The 24,883-nt window shown below is 44.8% G+C and overlaps 1 protein-coding gene across 8 annotated transcripts in view; it reads right to left on the bottom strand.

Annotated features, from left to right (window-relative positions):
* Positions 1 to 1,140: 1,140 nt before the first annotated feature.
* Positions 1,141 to 24,883, bottom strand: part of cadps2 (Ca++-dependent secretion activator 2) — a 145,294-nt gene continuing 121,551 nt past the window's right edge. For 2 of the 8 annotated variants that reach the window (XM_076732771.1, XM_076732770.1), the window contains exons 24-30: positions 23,774 to 23,788; positions 20,981 to 21,055; positions 20,131 to 20,214; positions 19,934 to 19,966; positions 12,592 to 12,699; positions 5,746 to 5,850; positions 1,141 to 5,065 (exon numbers count right to left, since the gene is read on the bottom strand). In XM_076732771.1, coding sequence (XP_076588886.1) covers positions 4,895 to 5,065; positions 5,746 to 5,850; positions 12,592 to 12,699; positions 19,934 to 19,966; positions 20,131 to 20,214; positions 20,981 to 21,055; positions 23,774 to 23,788 — 591 coding nt within the window. In that variant the 3' untranslated portion in view covers positions 1,141 to 4,894. The remainder of the gene's footprint in view (positions 5,066 to 5,745; positions 5,851 to 12,591; positions 12,700 to 19,933; positions 19,967 to 20,130; positions 20,215 to 20,980; positions 21,056 to 23,773; positions 23,789 to 24,883) is intronic. The other 6 variants (XM_076732774.1, XM_076732773.1, XM_076732777.1 and 3 more) reach the window with 3 other exon arrangements.

Here is a 24,883-nt window from a genome sequence, read left to right on the forward strand (position 1 = left end):
TATCTGTAAAATATTATATAATAATAATAATAATGAGCAGAAAGAGAGTTTTAAAGGTTTTTACTGTTTTGATTGTTGGTGCTTTTTTTAACAACAGAGTGAAAAGAAAGAAATATTTAAATGTTTTTTCTGGAGCCTCCGAGGAGAAAAAGTACTCCGATCTGCCTTAAAGTAAAGTAACAACAGTGTAGAAATAACAAGTCCTGCATTCAAAATTCTACCTGAGTAAAAGTACTTAGGTATTACCAGTAAAACATGTCTGAAGTATCCACAGGCATGAACTCATTATACCAAACAGCCTTTCAGACTGAAAGTATGGAGCCTTCAAGGTCCTGAAAGATGATGGATTTTTTATCTTCTTCACAGAAAATAACAAGTCATTATCATCTATAATAAGATGAAAATTAATTTTTTCCCCTGCTGTTACTTTGGTTCCAGGGAAATTTACAACTTTATCGTTCCTCTAAGTTCTCGACGGCCTCGTGGAAATCCAAGCAGAGGTACGGAAAAATGACTGAACACTGAAGCTTCGCTGAAAACACCTGCGAGGGTCTGCAGGGCCTTTTATCCGTAACAATGCTTCACACTTAATTAGCTGATCATACGTTTTACATGTAAAATAAAACTGAAGGGTAGTGGAGTGCAAGTACAACGTAGCATCCAGTAGATATACTGAAGTAAAGCACAGTACTTGACTGCAGGTCAGTCAAGCTCTTCCACAATAAACTGGGATAACAGCTTTTTCATAGAGCTGCCGGTGTGTGTGAGGCCGCACTGATGTCGAAATGACAAACGTGAACTGTTGTTTAAAGGTCCAGAAATCTGAGACATCATCGCACATCTGCCACCATGAGGACTACACAGGCACTAAGTTATGAAGACGGTGGTGTCCACATACTTTTGGCCATATATGTTTAAAGCTAAGTTCAGTTTTCTTATATTAAAATTCCTCCCAGCTTAATGTAGATGTGGTGGATTTTGGGATGTTATAACACAATTACAAATATCTTCAATGTAAAAAAAACCAAATCCAAATCATTTCTTTAAAATTCGCTGTGGGACCAGAGTCAGTTCATCCAGTTAGTGTTTAAACTCATCTTTAGTCTGACTGAGAAAAAGCCACGAGATGGAAACACAGGTGCTTTAAAAACACTTTTAATAGAGACACTTAGAGAAGACACCTGAACAAAACAGGTGCACAATGAGACAATATAAATATACTTCTTCATAGAGACTTTTGTCCTGTAGTTTTTGGCCTTTGAACTGCACTGACACAAACTGGATCGGACGCTTAAAACAAACAGCAGGTTGTTGCACACAGTCGGTCGGAGGCCTACACTGGATTTACAGGTAAAACTCATATTTTCTCAACGACGACACGCAAACAGACGGTGGCGAATGAGTGAACGGCGGCGATGAGGCGCTTCGTCCGCTCACAGACGATCAGATTAAACACATCTATCAGATTAAAAACAGATCCACGTTTTCCCGTCGGAAAAGTCCACAATGTTCCAGTTCGTTGGCGCGTTTCTAAGACTTTGATCGATGTTGGATATGATGCACATCAGGCGGTACGACCATATCACTCTACAGCTCAATATTATTCTTCACAACAGTAAATATCACAATGAATAGAGATGACAGCAGATCTACAACTACATCAACCCGTAGTCGTGAGTCTGAACAAGTTTCAGTTTCAGCACTTTTTCAAACCTTCCCACGGTGAAACGGACCTCGACGTAGACTCGTTTCCTGTTCACTGAACCCAGAAAACCGTTTCAGCAACAACCAAAAAGGAAATATTTCATGTTTTGCATCTTTTTCCACCTGAGGACACCAGTCGTGGTTGGCACTGGGGACATTCGGAGCTACAGAAGGTTCAGATTCAGAAAGGGCAGCAACCTTTCGTCAGCGTGGAGTTGTTAAGACTTCTACTGCAAACACGAAGCCATCAAGTGCTTTCTGTTTTTGTTCTGAAAACTCAACACGAGTGCAAGACAAAACCTTGACGGACGATTCTGCAGAGCCAAAGTCAGCGGAAGTCCGATCAAACAGGTTGAAAACAAACAGACAAAGTTACTCAAACAGAAAACAGTTGGGTTACCACTGTCCACTGTTACACTCATTACAGTTTACAAAGCTGTTGGCTGAGACATTATTATCCTTGAGGGTTTGGAGGTGTTTAAGTAACTAGAACAGTGAAGTTTAGGAAAAATCAGGGTGACGATTAACAAACACTGTCACTGTTTGGTCTCCAGCAGAACAGCTGAATGCACAACACACCCATTTACCTTCTGCCTCGCTGCATTAAAGACACACCGGGGCAGAAACTTTGGCACTGGATGTGAACTGTGCACCGCAGATTTGTCCACCATGAACGGGCTGAAGAATGGCGATACTGGTCAGACTGTTGGGCCGTTCAATCTGTGCATCCAGAGCGAGTTAAATACAAACTACTGGGCACAAAACTTAACCAGTGACTCCTGATTTTCTTCAACTGCCACTAGAAGGTCAACTTTAGCATTTACACAAGAACGCTCCGAACATAATGAGCAGATTTCCTGGTGTCCTGGGCTCAAAGACTAGCTAATGTAGCTAAGGATGTTGCATTATGGGTAACAAAGTCCTCCAACCTAAACAACAAAACATAGGCTCCTAAAACAACTGATTATTGTTTTCCAATACGCCACCTCAAAGGTCAAGGCCAGATTAAATTTGGGCGATTAAAGCTACTTGGTTCAGTTTACAGGACGCCTGTGTGAAACTCGACACTTTCTGTGGGTTGGAGCAAATATTTCAGTATCTGAGGATGTCGGCAGGATTTTTGACCTCAACTCTGATTCAAACACTCAAATCAAACACGTTGGTTATTCAATGAAATAAAACCACACAAGTATAAAGTAACAAAGACGTGGCAGTGGATATCCTAACTTTGATTAAAACAGTCAAACAGAACCTTAAAATTCCAAGCTTCCCGTCAAATACAGATCTGACGTCAGTGAAGTGATGTAAAAGACGAGCCTTTCGCGCTTCCAACAATCAGCTCCAACTGGATGAATAAGAAGCAGGAAGGAGCTGCACTGACGGCGGTCGCTGAGCTCTACTGTACAAAGTGACATCAATTAGAGTATGGCTGCACGTAAGAGGAGGGCGGGATTTCCTGTCCTGCAGGTGAGACGGGGGGACGGGCCTTGTCTCAGCACCGTCCAGCACCGTGTCCTTCAGATGCCTCGCCTCGACTTCCTCTTTGTCATACATTCTCACTCGTGTACGTGTGCGTTCCAACACGTATGTACAGCAGTGTCCAGGTAATGAGCATGTGGCAGGTGGGTAAAAGGAGGGCGGGGTGTCACTACCTGAGGGTTCGTCCTTACCTGATCAGGACCTTCAGCCACCATGAATGACGTGTCACCTCGACTGCACGTGTGCACCTACGCCACATGCCTTGTATAGCCCTAAAATATGATACTACAGTATGATTTCACGTTACTTTCCCCAACAGGTTTTCAGTTTATAGAGGAAATAAGATCTGTGGCTTGTAAGTTTAAAAGGCTTCACCTTTTCATCGACATCGTCAGGGAAGTACTGAGTAAGGGACGAAAAGCATTGTTGGATTTTGGTCTTTTCATGGCATTTCTTAAGAACAAATATTACACAACAATGCCGGCCCCATCCTTTGATTTGTGAAGATGATCTTGTCCAATAGACTGTAAAGTTTCATGTTTTCATTTTCCTCCAGTGATAACCTTGTTTCTAAATCAAGAAGTCACTACAGCAGTCTGAGTGGAGTTATCTTCACGGTTAGCTGTGTTGCTACGCAACTGCTGGACTTCATTATATATATTTGATACTACTGCTACTGTTACTGTAATAAATGATGATAGTAAAGACAAAAATATCTAATTATTTGTTATTGATTAATTATTTCCATCACCTCATTGTATTTCTGTAGTAACAGCTGTCTAAATTAATATGTTGGCTGTTAGGTAGCAAGATAATGCTATTAAGCTAATGTCAGCCAGCTTATGTCACGTTAAATTCATAATGGGGGAGGTAACAATTCAATTCACGATACAACTGTGGATGTACTTTCATTCAATATGGACCCTTTCAAATATTCTAATATTTTAATTAGAAGAGTTTAGTAGAAAATGCATTAACCACACGACTCACTAGCTAACAGTAGCACAGCTATTCTGCCCGCCAACCAGCTTTCTAATTCTTCTGTATTTTCTTATTTAACGATATTTATTGACAGTAGTTTCAGATCTAATGAAGTTTTGTATTTAGTGAATGCTGTTAAGTGCAGTGAATTTGGCAGAGAAACTAATTTAAGAACATGGCTTGCTAGGTGATGTTAGCATAATTTGTCCTGTTGCTGAGCAGAACATGGTTGTTTTCCCAGGTGGCAGGTATTCATTTGTGTTCATTATGATTAAATTACATTAGTCGACTGCAGATTCAGTTTTGTTTTAGTTTATATTTAGTTTATGTTCTGATCACTGAGCGAAGAACATCTGTAGATGATGAGTGTGCTAAATGTTGGCTAGCTACCCGACATTTGCGCTCAGCCTCATTGTCAAGCCAGTTCTTCATTTCTGCTCATTGATCCAAATCTTAATTTAGAGTATTTGTGGACTTTAGTTTCAGTTATCGTTTTTATTAACGTAGTGGAGTTCGATGGAGAGCATACATCCACAACATGGCACACTAGCTAACGCTAGCATAATCTGTTTGGTTTTCAGCGATCTTGTTATGCATCTGTTGATCTTTAGCCTCAGTTTTGAAGTGGAGCCGAGTTCAGTCGAGGTCACAGGTCATTCATTTCAATGGAAGGTCCTGATCCGTTGGAGAGGATGATAATCAAGCAGTAACAGAAGGTGTGAAGGTCTGTTTAATCGTCCTCCTCGTCGCTGTCTCTCATGCTGATTCCCTGCAGGCCGTCTCCCGCCTTGACGGCCGCCGTGGCTTCCTCCACCGTCAGCCGGTTGTAGATGGTCTCGTAGCTCTTGTTGTTCAGCGTGCCGTCCAGGACGCCCTGCAGCCTGAAGTCACGGTAGGTCTTCTGTTGGTGGGAGGGTGGAGGGGTAGAGATAGGTAGAAGGAGAAGGAAGGGAAAAACAGAGAGCATCTTAGGAATGCAGCGAGCGGGAGGAGGCGGCTGCCGCTCGGACAAAAGCTGGAAGATTGAGGCTCAAGGACGAGTCTTTATGTGTCGGACTGGGAAGGCAGACTGAGGCATCTGAGGGGTTTTTACCTTCAGCCAGAAGCCATTATAATTCCTTGTCTCGTTGCTTTCAAGTTAAACTCGCACGTCTCTGTACATTAGCAAACTATGAAAAGACAAAAGCGGTGAGCAGCAGCGCACAGTTGAGCAGTTTTCTCTTTCGTGTCTCGCCACCTCTTCACACCGCTGCTGCCGCTTTCAAGGACACTTCAGCGTGGTCTGATTTGTCTTTACTTTTTCTTCTTTGCCTTCAATGCCTGTTCTGACTGTTTTTACATGAATAAGCCACAATTTAAGATGCCTTTTTAAATTCAGTTTAGCCAGTCTCAGGCTCATTCACTGCAGCTCTTTTCAAACAGCAAAGAAAAGGAGCCTTCGGAGGTGGTGGGTAAAAGTAACCCGTCACCCACGACGACAAACACACTCCTTTTTCACAAATGTGCATCTCAACACTCATTTGTAGTTTGACGGTTCTGACAGAAGTTCTGGTCTCGCGTGACGTTTTTGCATTTCTTTACCTTCACGATCTTGATGAGTGTTTTCAGCTGGTACATGTGGAGCTGAAGGTCCAGTCGGTCTGTCAGCCAAACACACACAGCCTTCGTGGAGCCGGTGTACCATTGCTGTGAATATAGCAAAAACATCAATCAGAGAATGGCTGTAAAAAGGATAAACTTATTCAGGAAGCGAAAACGGTGAAATTAGTATCCAAACTGTCAGCTGAGAACATCCATCACAGCTTACAGACCTACTTCCTACTTCACCTTCGACCTTTATTTCCATACCTGTGCTCACACACTTTTCCCGCTCAATGACGGAGCGTCAACAACATTTCAGGAATGCTCACTCGCAGTTTGACCTCCAAGTCGTTCAGATGCTACAGATGAACTGTTGGTGTGTTTCCAACCTGACTGTGGAGCAATCTGTAAGGTCTCATGTTTTCTTTTCCTCCAGTGATAACCTCATTTCTAAATCAGAAAGTCAATACAGAAAAGTCTGAGTGGGGTTATCTTCATGGTTAGCTGTGTAGCTACACAGAGCTACGTAACTATTGGACTATATCCTACCTATCAGTTTTGTTTTAGTTTACATATTCTGATCATTGAGTGAAGAACAACTGTAGATGATGAGTGCACTAAATGCTGTTGGCTAGCTACCCAATGTTTGCATTAGGCCTCCATGTCTTCAGCCAGTTCTCCATTTTCAAGAGTATTTATTGACTTTAGTTTGCAGTTGTAGATTTTATTAACTTGTTCCCAGGTTTCACCTTTCAACTCGGTGAAGTCAGTTGTAATTGAACAAACAGCCCAAGGTGCAAAAATAAAAGCAGTAATAAACATTTTGCCCCCTGGTTTTCCTTTGGCCCCGTAGCGATGTTGGTATTCACAGCGATACATCTAGTGGACATTAGAGGAACTGCAGCCTAACACGTCACGCTTTGGTTTCAACACTCAGCTGCTGCAGCTCCTGTTGACTATATGTTTCACGATGAGACACCTGAAAGCAAAATCTTTTGTCTCGTGTTAGAAGGGTAAAACAGGCTTATTGAAACAGTCTGTTTAACGATTTCAAGTACGCAGGAAGTGACATCAGACCACCAGGAACCAGCTGAAAGCGGCTTCATTGACCCTCCTGAGAGCACCACAAGTTGTTTTTCAAAGAAAAAACAGAATCAAACTGCATTTTTCTTCTCACAGCTGGAATATCCTCAAATAGACCATAAATAAAAACCACATCATGTTAATGCCGTTAAAGCTGCTCTCTGAGCAAGATCAGTTTACGCCCGTCATTCCTGTGCGAGAGGACTTCAGGTGATCGCCGTTTGCTTGCTGGCAGCCTCTGAAATGCTTCGCCTCAGTCACTCTGACGACGCTACAACGCAAGGTCAAAGGATGTGCAGCATCAAAACAGCAAAACTCAAAGAGGGTAAAACATTCACTTATTCAAAGGCACCAATTTACTGGAAAACTCCTGAATGCTGCATGTAAAGGGAAGAGTTCACGGCTCAGGTTTGACCTCCAGAGAAGAAAAAAAAAACTCAGGTCTTTGTAATTTTCATTAAACGCTCTTCCTTCACACCTTCCACCACAGGCTACAGCTGCAAGGAAATCAAACGCACCTCTTCTCACCTGAAGAGCGATCCTCACTTAGAGCAGCATTCAGCACTCTGCTGGTAAAATGCACACATCAGGTGGCTTTATTCAGCGAGCAGTCAAATAAGAATACCCGGGGAAATTGCTCTGACACAGTAATGACCCGTAATATTCAGATCTGCTTTAAGAGCCGCTGGCGGACTTAATTTCACACTGACAAGAACTGTAATTACCTTCCAATTTAAGAGACAAAAACAGTCCAAAGGGTGTTCCATGCACTTGACAAAAGCCAAAACACGTCCGTGCTCATTCGGGGTTCACGCAAATATTTGATTCCATCTATTGTGGGAACGACCTCCGACCTCCTTCGCACCGACTGCTTGTAATTATGTCAAAGTAATGAAGCAGTTTTTCACCCAATCTGACTTATTAAGTGTCGACTGATCGCAAGAAAACCCGCGTTAGCTCTCAAATGAGGATCCGAGCTGAATCTCAGGTCCTGGTTTCACATCTTTTCTGTCCGGGGAGAATAAACACAGTGTTTGACATCACAAATCCATCAGCTTTTAATAAACGGGGTGAACAGCAGCTGATGGACGATTTAAAGTCCCGACTGCAGTTTCATCTTTTTAATTTGGTCACTTTGGCTTTGATGACATTGACGCGTTGTGTGTGATCATCTGTTACTGTTTCATATTAATGAGTGATTTTCAGGTGGATTCCTGTTCTTATTACTGACAGAAAACCCCTTCTGAGTGGGTGGGGTTTGTTTGATTGACAGCTGAGTCAAAGGGGGCGGAGACACGCCTTGAATACACCTGTTCTGGTAACGGTAGCATTTTGTCAGCAGCAAAAAACATTTAGCATCTAAACCTGCTAACCACCTCTGCGGCTAATGCTAGCTAGCAGCACTGCGTGTGTTCGAGCTCAGACTTCTTTCCTCTTTGTCTCCGTAAACTGATGAAAAATACAGACGTGAATCTTCAACGTGAGCTCAAACTTTTTCTGAAACCTGAAACATTTTCAGTTTGTGCGGACGTTCACGCTGCGAGGGTGAATTTGCATGAGGCACCTGGTCTGAAATTAGCTCTGCATCGTGTTTGAACACACCTGATGTAATAAAGTACACTAAGCCAAGAGCTGCACATCAGCACTTCCACCTTCCTGTAAAATAATGTGATAAGTGCATCATTCTATTTGTTCTAAGCCTTTCTTTGGTTAACTCTTTTGTGTTTTTCGTTCTCTTGATCAGGTTTTAATGTGAAACACTTTCAGATCGTGTATGAAATGTTCTTCATGAGGATACCGTGTGAGTGTGGTGAAGTCAGGAGGCCATCTGAAGCTACGTTCTTCATCCCTCCTCCACCATCTTCTCCTCCTCTCTCCACAATAAATACTTCCACGCTGGAGTTCGACTCATATGCTAATGAGCTCACTGAGCTAACAGATGCTCGAGGATGTTGAAATTACTGGGTGATATCTGCTGCTCCTAAGATGATTTCCTTCTCTCCTCCTCCTCCTCCTCCTCCTCCTCTTCCCTCTCTTCAACCACTCAGTGAAACGTTTATTTGACTTTACGGGAGGCGAGTTTCCTTGAGGCAGCTAATCAGCCGTCTGACGGCCGCCACGCGAGCCGCGTTAACTGACGTGGAAATTGAGTACGAAGACGCTCCTTAATTGAGCTGATTAGAGGACGAGAGTGAAAACAGATGGAGGGAATATGTGGAGGACGGAGGGTGGAAGCACAGCACTGTGAGTCTGCATTAGTCCTGTCAGAAACAATCTCCACATGACGAATGGAGGGTGCTTCCCTGCTGGTGCCGCAGTAATGATGTCATTTACACGGTTAACACATATTCTGCATTTTGACAAAAAAAGAAGCAATTTTGTGAAAATTAAAAGTTATTTTTACAATCAAGTCCTAAAAGCTTATTTCCCTGCATCAAGAGTTGCAGTAAAATGAGATTCTTCGTTGTCATTTGTTTGATTCGAGCGTTGAGATCGGCTTCATGTGAACTTGTTTCAAGAAGGTTTCGTTTCTAGAAAGTTCTAGAAGTCTAGAAACGGCGTCCTGACGGTAGTTTGTCCTCGATGCTTCGTCTTTGAGCTCCTAAAACGTCAAGATCTGACCTGGAGAAACTGTTTGCATCAGCGTGACTCTGGATTTCTCTGCGTTAAGACGCTGACGCAGATTTCTGGAACATTCCTGAACGTAAACAAAACCGCATCGAGACAAAGATCCTTAATCCTGAACGTTTCGTCTCCTTTCAAAAGAAACGTTCTGAAGGCTGAATCTGAGATGAAATGACTTTGTTTTCTGTACAGCCTGCAGGTTCATCTTTGTCGGCTGCTTCATCAAGGTGATTTAGCTCCTAATGTGAAGAGGATGGAGCTGTGTGTGTGTGTGTGTGTGTGTGTGTGTGTGTGTGTGTGTGTGTGTGAGGGCATGTATTACACTCCTCATCCACACAAAGGCGTTCCCCGGTGAGCACTTGTGGACAAATAGACGGCACGGCACATGCGAGCATGCACACGGCCAACAAAAACCGCGGATGTGTTTACGGCCGCGTGCTGTTGGCACACATCTACGTCCTGTTCTTCATCACATCGCTCGCGTTAACAGCCTCTCCTCTTCTTTACATCCGTCGCTGTCGACAAACCGTCTGGTTAAAGAAAAGGTGCCTTAAATGAATTTGACATCGACTCGCTCAGACACACGTAAACAAGACAATTGCATACCCATAATGCTCCTGGCGGGGGGCCTGAAGCTGCTGTATGAACACAGGGTTTACTTTCTTTGTTACACACTAACTGCATGTGTGTGTGTGTGTGTGTGTGTGTGTGTGTGTGTGAGCGTGTGTGAGCGTGTGTGATGCATGTTGAAGGGCCGAGCGCAGACACTTTGAGGCCCCGCCATCACCTCCTCCTCGGTGCATGACTGGGCGCTTCTGAGCTCCATTAGACTCATTCTCCTCAACCCCCCACACACTCTTAATACACAAACACACACACACACACACACACACACACACACACACACACACACACACACACAGATCAGCACAGCGCAGCTCCAGCCTCAGCCACAATACCCCGAACCCTCAGAGGAGGCGGCAGGTGGCAGAAATCCATCGCTCGGCGTCGTGCTGCTAATGTGTACGAAGGTCTGAGCCGCCATGTCCGCTGCATTGACTCACGGCAGCGAGCTCAGGCGTGTTTGGCAACTCGGCGCTAAAATATTCTTATAAATCTGAATCCTGGAGGGGGGCGGCCGGCGGAGAAAACGGACAGCGTGGGACGGAGGGGTGGATAGATGGATGGATGGTCGGGCGGAGGGGGTGTTTGCAGCTCCTGCAGAGCAGGCCGACGGCTCTCGGTGTTTCCTAAGTGATAAACAGGTCAACAGAAGCAGTCTGTGTTTTCAGCCTCGAAGCGACCTGCTGCTGCTCTGAAGCTGGAGAATCAAAGCTCTCACCAACAGCATAAACACCTGACTGTGAGCTCCATTTGTAAAGAGTTTTATGAGCCCGGCCAGCTTTCGCACAAGCATTTAGCTGCTGTGCGTCTCATGAAAGGATCAGATACAATAAAACCTCACTGTCACATTTCCATATGAAGTGCATTCGCAACCACTTTCAATCTGTGCAGGAAAGGGAGAGAAAAAAGAAAAAAGAAAACATGAGATGTGCAGGAGCGACGAGGCGGCTGCAGCCTTCCTCACATCAACACATGAAACTAACACAAACGTCTGATTTCCTTCATGTTTTCCTTCGTTTGAGCTTTGACTGCTGATCTTTAAATTACATCTAATTACAGCAGCTAAAGCCCTCAGTGTGTTTGCCATTTACCTGCAGCAGGTTGTTCCTGGCACGAGAAAACAAACAGCGGTCGATCTAAGTGTTGGAACGCAACCAATGCCGTCCGGTTACAGGTGAGTCCTGAGTGTTAAATCCTCCACTTCAAGTGAAACTCGACCCAAATCTGTCCTTTGAGCGTCGAGCACTCCGCGACTTGAGAGATGATTGTCAAACGTTTGTCGCTCTACAGAAAATGAAAGTGATTTAAAATGATGACAATATTTCACGGCGGATAAAAAGCAGAAAGGTTTTCCTGCAGTATTTATCTGAGCGAGAGGAAGCGTTCCTCCTCACTGTGGTTTTGTCTGACGAGGCCGTGAACGCCGCTCGCGGGTCAACTCGCCTGGAGAATCACTTATCGACCTTTCTTCTGTTTTTCTGTCCTCAGGCTCGGATCCGCTGCGGCAGAGCTGACGGCCGGCTGACGGGAGGGAACGCACCGCCGCCGCTTCCGCTCTCATTAACCTTGTTCAGGTTCGCTTTTTGTCACAAAAAGCACGTTTCTGAATATTTCATCAGCAGGTCACGGCTGGCGGGTCACGCCTTTATAAACACTGAGAAAGCCTGTTTTAATCTTGTTGTCACATCACATCTTGAGTCAAGAAGACATTAAGGTGTTTAGCTTGTTTGCAATGTTTTACAGCCCCTGAAAAAAAATATTTTTATCTAAATTTTATATCTAAGTCCTGCTGTTTTTTTTTCTCTATAAAAGAACTTGGCTTCAGGCACACATCTGTAGGTGCATGACAGAGCTCAGCTGTGCTCTGCAGGGCTCTCGTCTTTTCATTGAAACATGGGAGAAACTTCAATGTTAAATGACCTGATGGGAAATAATTACAGTCTGCATGTGCAACAGCTGTCGTCTGCACTGCGGTCCAGCAGAGGGCGCCTTTAAAATTAGCGAGCAAAGCTACGCTGATCGAAACCTCCGAGAAGCAGCACGTGGAAATACTGTCGGTTCTACGCTGTCGCAGGATAAATTACCAACAAAGACCGTTTGCCCACTTCATAAAAAGCAGCTCTGTTAATCTAAAACCTCATCAAATCTGAGGATTCACCCGCCAGCTGCAGCAGAAACAAGCCCAGCAACAGCGTCATATGTGTGTTTTCTATATGAAAGTTCGTTACGAGCTTTTATCACAGTTTGCAGGCCGCCTTCCTGTTTCACCTTTGACCTTGTGTACTTCCTGTATTTCTATGCACAGTCTTCCTGTGCGATGACGGATTATTATCGACGTTTCATGTGTGCTCGCCTTCAGCTCGACCTCCAGAAAAGATCGTTTAGATCATTTGGAGAAACTGTTTGCCAACACTCCTCCTTTTATTGACATCATGGTGTTCACAGATCTCAGTCATTAACTCGTGAGTTCGGTGTTATCACTGATAACAGGGAACTTTTAGAATCGGCACTCACGTCAAACACCTTCTCGATGTACAGCTCGTCGTTGACGCGGTCTCTGAGGATGTCCTGGTTCTGCCGTACGAAGGTGATGTAGGTGTCAGCCAGATCCATCCCTGGTTTCTGCAGGAGAGAGGACAAAGACAGGCCTGAGGACGACTCCACGACGGACAACAACCGCATCATATCATCACAGCTGAGCGTTCACGGAGCTCATTTCACGGCATCCATGCTGCTCATGAGCTCATATTACACTACAGCGAGCGTATCAGCAGACAGCCGGCTGGCTGTGCGTGATGACCGCTGCACGAATACTGAACAACACAGTTTTCTTCACAGTGAGATGGGACAGACCCCAAATGTCAACAGGAGAAACACACAACAATGCACTAAAGGCTGAAGTCTTCCATCCCTCTGACTCGCTGCCCACATCACAAACGACCAATCAGAGCTTTGCAAGCAGAATAAAAGAGCAAATCCACACCAGCAGCATTCTTTGTTTTTGACTTCCATTACTCGTCAACCTCATGAGAAGAAAACGATTATGAATGTGACAACTGCGCCCACCCTCCGACACAGATCATCACTTCGCACAGTGATGGAGGAACGTCTTCAAGGAGAGTCTGAAAAAGTCCATCATGTGGACGATTCACGGCGGACGGCGTGTCACCTCACCTTTGCAGAGTTCCGACTTCAGATACAACCACCGAACACATGGGATGAAATCAGCTGCTCAATTCAAGCACCAATTTCACAGTAAAAACACATCATTTGAGGGAACACACCAGGGTGTAAATGACAAAACTATATCACAGAATCAAGTGTGAGAGCAAAACTTCTGCACACAACGATCGACGAGTTAACAAAGCAGAAAAAAAGACTCCCGCACGCCGTCGCCTTCAAACGCAGCGTGAGACATTTAATAACATTTCCGTACCTTCATCAGGTTATGAGATTATGATTTATGAAAAGCAAGACACCTACCAGACTCTGTACGTGTTTCCTGTGTGTTTTTGGATAACTCTGGTTTGCACTTCAACAGCACAGGGAGCAAATGTTCAGCATCACCTGCTGCTTCTCGGGTGAAAAGGAGAAAAATAATAATCGACCTTCTCTGTGTTGGGAGTAACAAGAAGCTGCTGGAGCTGTTACACCGGAGGAAACATTAACCGCTGTGGAAGCAGCTGTTTGTTTGGCGGGGAGAGGCCAGAGGCAGGGGAAGTGGGTAAAACCCTTTTCATTCACACTCCCTGTTGTCAGGGGAGATTACAACTGTAATGCTTATTGTAATTGCTTTGACATCTTTCACACCCGTTTTCCGTGAGCCGGCGTGCGTCAGCCCCGGGGGGGCTGCTGTTCTGCTCAGCGCTGCTGAGCATGGCACGCCAGGTCCCCGTGGAAAAACAAGGAAATGGAGCCTCGAGAAATCCAGGCACCTTTTGGCTTCACTTAAAGGCAAAAAGCAGGTTGGAGGCTGATTATAAATTTGGGATTGTGACCTTTTGCTCATCAAAGACAACACAGAGGAAACACAAACTGTCACATGCTAATCTTGACCGTCAACTCCGTCTCCTGATGTCTCAGCATCAAATGCCGAAACACGTGACTTGACAAGCAAAGAGGCGGCTGTGGGAGAGGCAGGTAGCTCAGACGGCTTCTTCTCTCACCGCGACCGGTTTTCTCAAGTCTCACTTTTGATTCGGAGGTTCAGAGAAACGATCCTGAACTGTTCTGCTTGGTTTCCCACAGTCGTGAGCGTCTGCGAGGCCATGCTTCACATGAATTTTCATTTGTTTGCCACGGTGCATGCAGTTGGTGCAAACTCCCATCCGCCCACACGCACACCCGATGTACAAGAGCTGAAATAATAAGTTGATTAATTAGCTGAGAGACAGAAAATCGATCAGTGCCTTGTTTAAGCACCGATGACATCCTGCTTTTCTCTGTAAGGTTAAACAGGAGCTGGTGTTCAAGCGTCTTCCGACACAAAGAGCCCAGCAGCTGTTTGACACCACAGACGGTGACAGACCGACATCAGAGACGCTCAGCTGTAATTCAGACGGACCGCCGGACAGACTCCAGGGGTTAAAGTGGGGTCACATGGCTGCGAGGGGATCTGGTGTAGGTGTGGGACAAGGACGGGTGGTGTAAGCGTTATGTTCAACCAGAGGGAGGAGGGGTCAGGCCGGTGATTGACAGGCCTGTCAGAATCACCCATAATCCTCTGGGGTGAGTGGAGAAGCGAGAGTCTGGCAGATGGAGGATCAGTGTCGAATGACGATTAGAAACTGTCTCACTGAGTGTTTTACAGGACGTCACGTTGTTTTCCATCATTACCGGAATCTGCACTCTCACAGAGGCGATGAGCTTCAGTCAACGTTGATCTCACGAATGACTCCAGCAGAAAGCCACATGTTCACCTCTGATCAAAGTCTGGACTTGACAGAAGACTAAAAATAGGTTTGTCGACATGTAAACACATATTTCTAGAAACAGGATTTTTCCTTCTTCCTTCAGAAAAAAGTCATGTCCACACAAACACTGTTTATAAAAATATCTGCAAGAAAATACAAAAACACAACTGAAGCGCCGTCAAGAGCACGCCGAGACGACAGGCGGCGAAATAACCCTGACTCTCATCATGTGGTGAAGCAGGTGTTCGTATAATCTGCAACATCCAGACCCTTCTGCACATGTTTTCAATCCCACGATGGCCGTGATGTGGAATTTCGTGGCCGTTAGCGTGGTTTGTGTCGTGGGAAGCACAGCTCTGCTGTCCATTGAAAGTGTTGCTGTAAATGTTCGTTTAGGTTTAAACTTGTAAAAAGTCCTGTTAGCGAGGTTAGCGCCAGCATTGTTTCGGTCACGTCTGCCTTTGGACAAACTCTCCTCATGTTTCTGGGTGTCTTCACCTGGAGGGAGTTTTCCAAAAGCTTCTTTTTCATTGAGCTAAAACTGCATTTGTGTGAGGACAAAAAGCCAAAAGTTACGTTTAGAGAACCACCTGTGTACATGGGGACACTATCTGGATATAATCAGAAGACTAAAATCACCTTTTCTGTTTTTATTATTCCAGTCTTTTAACATTATTGTTAGTGCAGTGCTGTTGTTTGTTGTGTTTGTATTTTCAAAAATAAAAATTTTTGATCATGAAAGAAGTTGAAGAACTTTTCTATAAATGAGGCTTCTGTTGTTTCAATGGACGGAGCTGGAAAATAATGTGCACGTTAGCGCTAATGCTAACACGAGTTCAGGGCTCCATTTACAAGTACAGCGTGGATCGAGGGCCAAAATCAAAAGACCAACTTTTAAACATGTATCGGCATGAGTGTGGACGGCAAGAAGTCTGTCCTGACACTGTGTGTGTGTGTGTGTGTGTGTGTGTGTGTGTGTGTGTGTCACTGGCAACATATTACTACCCTTGTTGTCACTTGAGACATCAGTTTTCGCCCTCCATCCCCTTCAGGCTTAGTCTCAATCATTTCCCTCTCCTTTCTCTCGTTCTGACGAGGTGACAAAGCAGCGTGACAGATCGGAGACGCCGGCACAGTTCCAGCCGCCGAGATTAAGACTTTAACACGAGAGGAAAGAAAGAGGCAAAGAAAAACAGCGAGAAGCAGCTCGCCGCTCTTGTCACGCTCTGCTCTGCCGTTTCTTCACTTGTAGCTAAGTAGCAGTAATCCCCTCCGCGCCTGGATAATGGCCGCCTGGTTGCTCGTCAACATTTGACAACAAAAAAATTGAGAGTGTAAAATTAAACGGCGTTCCTGCTCGGATAGAGACAGGGAGGGGTGGATGGTTCGAGGGGAGGGGGAGGCAGGACGGGCCCGTTGGTAATGAGCGGTTAGCGGGGGAGGGAGGCGGTGAAATGCCAGGTAATTACACACCGCGACCGGCCTCGTTTCCTGCCCGGGATTCATTTCATTCCTGCCAGGTGCACGATGTGTGTGTGCAAATATGTGTGTTTGCACATCACAGCAGAAAGTCCCACTATAATTTAAAATCACTGTTTACGATGAAAAAACCAGGAGAGAAAACATCGATTCTGCGTCCGCACAGCTGCCGATTCATCAACAATCACTCGTTTAACTTCAGCTGATGACGGAGTTCATTTACTCTCACGTGTCCATCAGCGTCCAGAGTGACTGTTCATGCCACTGTTCACCACATTCATAATCACGTCATATTAAGAGAAGCAGCAGGAACCACATGCTTGGTTTTACTGACGATTGATGGAATTATTCCACATTTTCAGATGAGTTTCCTTTTGATGATAATTCACTGGTGTAAAATTAGATTCAAACATCAGGTTGTTTTACACTTCACCTGCAGTAAAACGACTTTTTTTACATCTCAAATGTTGAAATCAGACGTCCAGAACAGCCCTGACCAGAGTCAGTTAATATATTCTGAAGTCTTTCTCGGAGCTTCGGCCCTCAGACGCGTTTGCAGGACCGTGTTGGTGCTGCGATGGTAAAGAGCCAGTGATGCTGATCCCTCTTCCAATGTTTGTGTTCCTGCGTTGCCAGCGTGCATATGTTCGATACGAGCATGTGTGGCTGTCAGTCACTGGTATCTTGGCTGTTCAGGCGTGAGGATGTCAGACCTGCTGAACACGTGTGAGTCAGTGTGAGAAACACACTGAACGACTCCAACCCGTCACAGTATCAGTACTGCAGTATCACAACACTTCACTACAAGTACAGGTCCTGCACTGAAAGTAAAGGAAGAGAAGTCTCGTCTCTCCTCACTGGGTACACCTGTGCACCAGGTGGGAGCTGCAAAATACCATGAAAATTATAGGAGAAATGGCCACATTAGATATATTTTTAGTCATTTGTAAAATCATACATAGAAAATCTTGATCAAGATTAAACAAGTGGCTTAAATTTAAGGTTATGGTGATGATAATAGCGACATGCTGGGATACACAAATTACTTCAGAATTACTGTTAAAAATAGTTATATTAAGATAAACATGTGGTCAATATCAGCTCTCAGTGTCCACCGCTGAGCTCACGTTAGCTAACGTTAGCTTACATTAGCTTCAATAAGCTAACAAAAAAGGATTCAGACTGTTGTTTACTATCCGTTATCGTTAGCCAGTGGGTAAAAACTCATGTTCTCGTGACAAGGTGGGGGGAGGCGGAGCTGGCCAGTGAGACAGCTCAGAGGCCCCGCCCCCTGCTCTTCATCCCACCTGGAAAAGAGGCTTACCTGCGTCAGGTTCCCTCCACACAAAAGACCAAAAGCTCGAGGTAGCGGTTACATTATAATTTCAGGGGAGGAGGCAGCTGAGGAGGAAGTCTGGACGGGAACCAGAGAGCATGATGGGATAGGTGGGATGTGCCGCGGCGGGCCAGCGGATTAAGGAGGTCAGGTGAGACTGTTGTGCTACTCTTTATCTCAGCTGTTCACTGACTCAGTTTAGGATGTTCTCACATCTGTGTTTCAGGCACGTTTTCATCAATTCTAACGTTAAATGAGCAAATGTCAAAGGAGCATTCGGAGAAAACATTGGACAGAAATCCTTATTTCTGCTTTAAATCAACACTGCACTGCTGATTCAGTCATTTAACATATGAATCTTTAATTCTGAAGTTTTATCATTGCACAGACGCCATCCAGCTCAGAGCTCTGACCGGCCAACTGAGACCTAACCTGAAACACAGACACGAAGGCCTGGTTAAAGAACCCAGTGACAGGAAACACATCAACACATCCTGAACCGCCTCATTAGTGCTGAGGCAGCGGTCTGAGCTCTGAGCCGGCTGATGGAGACTCACCCGTCCTGAAGCTGTCACATATTACAACCATATGAAATATGAGTCCGTGGAACAAACTTTGACGAATGGGGTAAAAAACAGGGTGCGTCCCTCGATGAGGGAGTTTACTGCGTCCCTTTGGATTTTATCACATCACATTTTTCACACTGAGCAGCCAGCAGGACTGCCAACGAATATTCTGAGCTGGAATATATAATAGTTCACACAGCGCCTCGTAAAAAGGCAATTTTTCATTTTTAAACTTGGGTTTATGTTTGAATTGTTCATTATTGAGCTGTAGAGGTGCTGGTAGCTGGATTTTGATATGTTGGGCAGAACCAGGCTAACAGTTTCCCTCTGTTAGTCTTTATGCTAAGCTAAGGGGAAAGCTAACTGGCTGCTCTCTGTAGCTTCGTATGTAGCGTGCAGACGTGAGAGCGGTATCAATGTTCTCTGTCTCATCAATCTGTTAGCAGCAGGTCTGTGACAGGACGTCTCAGGTGTGTTTAACAGTCGTCCACCACGACAGACACAAAACGGACAGAATTTCTAAGGACACTTGGATCCCGCACACGTGTCTTAATTTGTCCGAAGACGCTGCAGTGATGGGGTGAGTCCACTGCTGCGTGTGATTGGCTAAGACTCTTGTCAATCGATTTATATCAATGAAGCAATCAAATCAAATAAAAAATGTCACCATTGAGAGAAGTGAAACTGCCTGCGAGCGTCACTCAACGTCCGCTTGTTTGGTCACATTCAACAGGAAATGTTTTTTTATTATAAAGCAATTAACCACAGCCGCCTGCTGCTAAGAAAATGACTCTTTTTTTCTTTTTTAAGTATTAATTTTCATTTTGGGTGAAGTTCTCCTCCACAGTGTTTTGTTCTGTTTGGACTGAAGCCTGAGAGGTTTGGAAGAACTGATTTTATGTCCGTAATCCCAGCGGACGCTTTTAAAAAGATTTCCTATCAAAGAGACGGAAAATGCAGAACGTGCAAAAAGAGAAATCTCAGAGGAATTGTACTTTGTTAATTTCGAGCTGTTAATCACTTTGGAAAACGAGGGGTCACCTCATCTTTGTCGGATCTAATTCTGGAGAACCTCTCCCTCCTTCACACCTTGAACGCCGCCAAACGTTAACGCCTCATCACCTCGACACTTTAACTCCTGCGTCGAACACGTCGCCGTCTCCTCCTCCCGCTCGCTCGCCGCAGCCTCTGATCTTTGCCACGCCGCCGCCGTTCATTAACCGCTCGACACCGGAACGCCGCCGCCGCCCACAAACCGACACTTCAGCAAAAACACATCTCCAAGGACAGGAGTGCAATTAATTAGGCTTGTTATGTGATCTTTGGCTCTGGAGCTGCAGATGGAGTAAAAACCCTCTTTATGTTTCACACATGTTTAGAAGTGTATGATGACAAACTCAAAAAACAACACATGACTGCGGCTGAATGCAGAGCGGCCGCTTTGCATTTCCAGGCGGCTTCATCCTCCGCCGACGCTTCGAGCGGCTGAATGGAAACACAAACACGTGAAGCGACTGTGACGGACAGGGTGAAGAACAAAACAAGCAGATCGACGGACTCACAGGGACTTCCACATATTTGGCGGCTGCTTTCACCTTTCGGGAGGGAGGCAGGAGGAGGAGGAGGAGGAGAAGAAGAAGAATGACACTGAAGTTCAGCTGGGAAGATCTGGTTTCCAGCAAATAACAGGCTGCCTGTGTGAGCGGTGAAAGAAACAGCTCGGCGCTCTGTTTCCAGGAACAAAAACATGGCTACTCACTGTGAAAGAGAGGATTGAAGAGAAGAATGTCCCTTCATCGTATCTGGAGAGCTTGGAGAGGACGCCGTCTAAAACAGCGGCAAACTGCAGACAGACGAGGAGACACAAGGACGGTTTACTGCCTTCATCTGCAAACTGTCCTCCTCCTCACAACGTCTGTAAACGAGCAAACTTAGCGCCCTATTTTCTTCACAAACAGTCAGAAAATGAGCCAACGCAGGCAGAATATTCTGAGCTGCTTCAATTATTTCCTAAAATAAAGTTTTACTGTCTGGAGTTTAATGCTGCGACCCAGTTTTCTGTTTTTAGAAATATTCTCACTGCAGATGAAAATACGAGATGTGTGTCGTAAAGGGAAATAAAACCATCAAAGTAAGATCAAAGATGAAATCAAAAAAAGAATTATTTGAATGAGATGAAATTAAAATAAATAACAATGTAACCAAGAAATAAAAAAAACAGTTAGAAAATAAAAACAATAGTCATAATAAAATGATTAGAATACAGAAAAACAAAACATTTTTAAAAGACTCTAAAGGGAAAATAAAACAAGGAGAAAGCAAAGAATAAATAAAAAAATACCAAAAATCCATAATGTAAATATGAGTAAGAAAATCTGAATTACAACATTCATCTCAACTGTCCATTAAAAAAAAATACAATCAAATAAAACTTTAATTCAAAGAATAAAGAGCAAAATCAAAATGTAATGTTAGTAAAATAGTAAACTTGACTTCACTCCCATCAAGGAAAAAATGTAAAAGAAAAAACAAAAAGCCAAAAAAAAAGAAAGAAAACTCGAGGGCGAGCAGCCAGCGAGAGGATTTGATTGGAGGATAAAAGGCTTTACCTTTGAAACGAGGGAGGAAACCATGTCTTTGAACGCCTCGTCAATCAGAACGTCTATTTTGGAGTGGTACTGTTGCTGTGGGGGGGGGGGGGGGGGGGTCATGGAGGTGGGGAGAAATGGAGGGGGGGGGGACAAAAAGTAATATTTTATTATTTTGAGAAAACTGACGGGACGCTGAGGCCAAAGACGTCTCCACGTCCTCCCTGATGCTGAAAAACAGTATTGTTTGTGCTGTAAAAGACAGAAATAAAACCTACAACAGTGAACACACACACACACACACACACACACACACACACACACACACACACACACACCCCTCCCGACACAGCCAGGCGTGAAAAACCTTCCCATCCGTGTAACGGCGCTGAGTTAAGCAGCTAATAGGACCATTATGCAGCTGACTGACATTCCCGTCCGCGCTGGAAAAGCGAAGGAATCTGAAGGATACTTTTTGTGCGGCTCCCTACAATTAGAGCAGCCTTGTATTCCTCTAAAGCACCGGTCCAGCTGCGAGGACCAAAGGCTCACACAAGATTCAATTAATCCGCCATTTCATGTCTCGTTTGGCCCCCCCTAAAAACATATTCATGGCACCTTTTCCCTTGAAGGAAGGAGGAAAAAAAAGGCCGGGGCTGAGCGCTGAATGGCAGCAGCAGCGGGGGAGTTCATCTCTTGGCAACAATGCCCTTTCACTGGCCGTCTAAAGAACACCCAAATTAAAAATTTCAATCAACAAAGCGCACAGATCGCTGACAAATTGCGGGTCCAGGGAGGTCACCGCCGCCAGCCCTAATTGTGTTTTTTTTCCCTCCTCAAGTCCGCAAAATGGCAGCCCTCTTTCAGCGCGCCGAATCTTTTTGGCAAATCTTGAGAGCTTTCCTTTTTTTCCTCTTCTTACCTCAATTAACATGGCTGCTTTGGCCTTCTTTAGTTCTACAAAGGCGGCCGTAAAAAGCAGAGGAGGGAAGAAATTGTTTGGTCTTTGCCATGTGCGCAGCAAAAACTGAAAAGAACAATTATTGCTTTTAAAAACATTTATCTGGTCGCTGAGCTGCAGCCGCCGCCGCCACATCAGCTCTGTGAGATGTTTTAGATTCTGAACCGGGTCACATTTTCAACATGACCCCCCCGACACTATTTAAATGACCTCAGCAACAAAACCGCCGCGCACCGATTAGCATTTTCATTGATTTCAGCCGATCACCCGAGTTTAACGGGGGTCTAGAAAAGCAGAACTCATTAATCCGAGAGAGGAGTTTCTCGTCTGGATTAAACGGTCAAGTGCAGATTCGAACCCCCATGAATGCTCGTTACAATCTGGACAGCGTTGTCCCTAAAAACGAGTCGTAAAACGGAGGAGCGGCGGACAAATTTGTCCCCGAGGCGTCAGAAATGGCCGAGCGCCTTTCTGCAGGTCGACACACTTGAAGACCCGCGGCAGAAAACTGACCACACCAAAGGTTTGGATCAAGTTCAGACGGACGTCTCTTCAAGACCCTTCAGACTGCTGGTCAGGGGTCAAAGGTGAGGAGGCCCCATTCACTGCTCCCAAGAGAACATGAATGAGCATCAACTGAACCGAACTGTGCTCAGAGAAATGAAGAGCGGCTGATGTTTTAAGGCCACACACAACGAAATCTGCTGAATTCAGACTCAGTCAGGCCAAATCTTTAAAATGATGTGATCTGCTGTTCAAGGTTCAAGTCTTACTGAACATCAGCAGCCCGTCGCAGAAGCTCATTATCCTGCTTATGTCCATTCGTTTATATTTCAATCAGAACCTTTTTCTCGAGCCATAACTCTCCCTGAGGGTTTGACTAATACCTGGAGCCATCATTAACATCCCACAAGTCAATGCAACGTAAACACTGTTCACTGCAGGAAACAGGACAAATCTTCAATACGACTTGACATGAGGAGACATTTCGAGTCCGCTCAGCTCACAGAGCCCTTCGGCTGAGCTTTGAGCCAGAACGCTAACGTTAGCAAGACTGAAAGGCGGTGACACTGCGTACGGTTACCAATCGGTAAATTAATGTGACAGTGTGTTTAACAACAAGACGAGCTCGCCGTCCAGCACGTCACCAACAGGTTTAGCAGCTGGATGAGCTTCTGCTACGACCTCCAACAACTCACCTTCTGTGTGTATGCGACTAACGGGGACACCAGTTATTGAAACAGGTCCAGAATTGAAGCAGCCACGAGACGGGCTGCACTGTGACCCCCCCGGGCGTCGGCGCGTCGTCGGTGTACGTCCACTGAAGGTGTTTTTGCTCAGATTGTTGTTCTAAGTGTCTGACAGCGTTTGACTAAGATCCTTTTTGTTTAACCACAAACAGCTGCTATGTGCTCTCACCAAAGCCACCAGACTCCATTTGAAAAAACAGTCATTTAATCAAACCAGACAACAGAAACAAAATGAACTCGAACATTATGACCAGACCAAACGCTGCACCTGACGCTGATGACATGACGCTGCGATGCTGTGCAGGTTCTGCAGATAAACCACACCTGATCAGCTGATCGGGTGTGCTCAGCCAATCAAGAGCTACTCAGGTGTAGGCATAGTAAGAAAAAGTGCAGTGCTGCGGACACATGGACATCGAAAAGGCTTACTGTTTACATAAAAAGGTTAGAAGAAGCCAAAATGCCTCCATGACCGAAGGCTCCTGATGAGGTTTACTGACAATTTTAGTCACGGAGTTAAATTTCTAAAGACGTGACTTCAGGTGGAGCTTGTGTGAAGAGGTGTGAGAAGGAAAGAAGGCGATGAGGCGATGAGGGACTTACCCATTGTTTGTCAATCTGGCATTCAAACAATGATGTGCAGGACACATGGACATGAGGGACAGGCGAGGACATGAGACAGGGAAAAGAGTGCAAACACAGTCAGCCAGTCAGATTTCCAAGAGTTAAGAAAATACAACTCAAGACTTCATCTGTCTGTAGAAATGATATTTTGACAGAAACCATCATGAACGATCTTCAGTGACTCTTCTGCTAAAGTTGTTTAAGTCTTTGCAGTTTTTCCAGGTTTTTTTTTCCATCAGTTTTGACCTTGAATCAAACATTTCTTGTAAAAAGTCCAACATCTGACACATTTTTATTGTGACACGGAATAAGAAAGACTAATTGTCAGAATCTTCAAGACGTCTCTGAGTCATAAAACCAAACATTATGATGTTACTCCGTCTCTGTGGGTCCAAACGTGTCTCTGAACATAAAAAACCAGGAGGACGCCGACGAGCTGTAAAAGCTTTTCTCCTTTTCAAAACTCCTGAGGCGAATTGGACAAATCCACGTCTTCAATCAAACACTCTTAACGTTTAATCATCAAGGTTATTCAGATGGAGCTTCTGGACTGAATGAAGTTCAGCTCGACACGCTGAATGAAAAATTTAATGCCACACGAAACTCAAACGGAGGTTTGTTTTGTTTGGAAACCCAGAAGGACGAACGAAATCAGCTTGTCCCTCTCGGGTGGACAGATACAAACTACTCCACACTTACTGCTGACGTTACTGTATCACTCACAGCTCTTGGTTTTCTACAGTCATGACCTTTGACCTCTTGTTGCCTCCATTAGCAAACAGAAAAGATGTTGGAGAACCGTGAAATGTTGGAAAACCTCTGCACGAGGGGCCGAACACAACCGACCACTCGATGAACTCCTCCCCCAAAGAGGGAGTGTCCAATCACATCTTAGCGACACCAACGAGTGGTCAGAGTGATACTCGCCACCTAGATGTTTAGACGGTCTGTCTTTGTTTCTCTAAGACCAAAACCACAACAGCAGGTCTCAGGACTGGACTGAGAGGTGTGTTTATCTGCTCTAGCATTAGCTGTTAACATTAGCATGTTTGGCTAACTAGATTACTGTAACCTGGTGTGACTCCCAAG

Source organism: Chaetodon auriga, chromosome 6 (assembly GCF_051107435.1).
Source record: "Chaetodon auriga isolate fChaAug3 chromosome 6, fChaAug3.hap1, whole genome shotgun sequence".
Taxonomy (NCBI): domain Eukaryota; kingdom Metazoa; phylum Chordata; class Actinopteri; order Chaetodontiformes; family Chaetodontidae; genus Chaetodon; species Chaetodon auriga.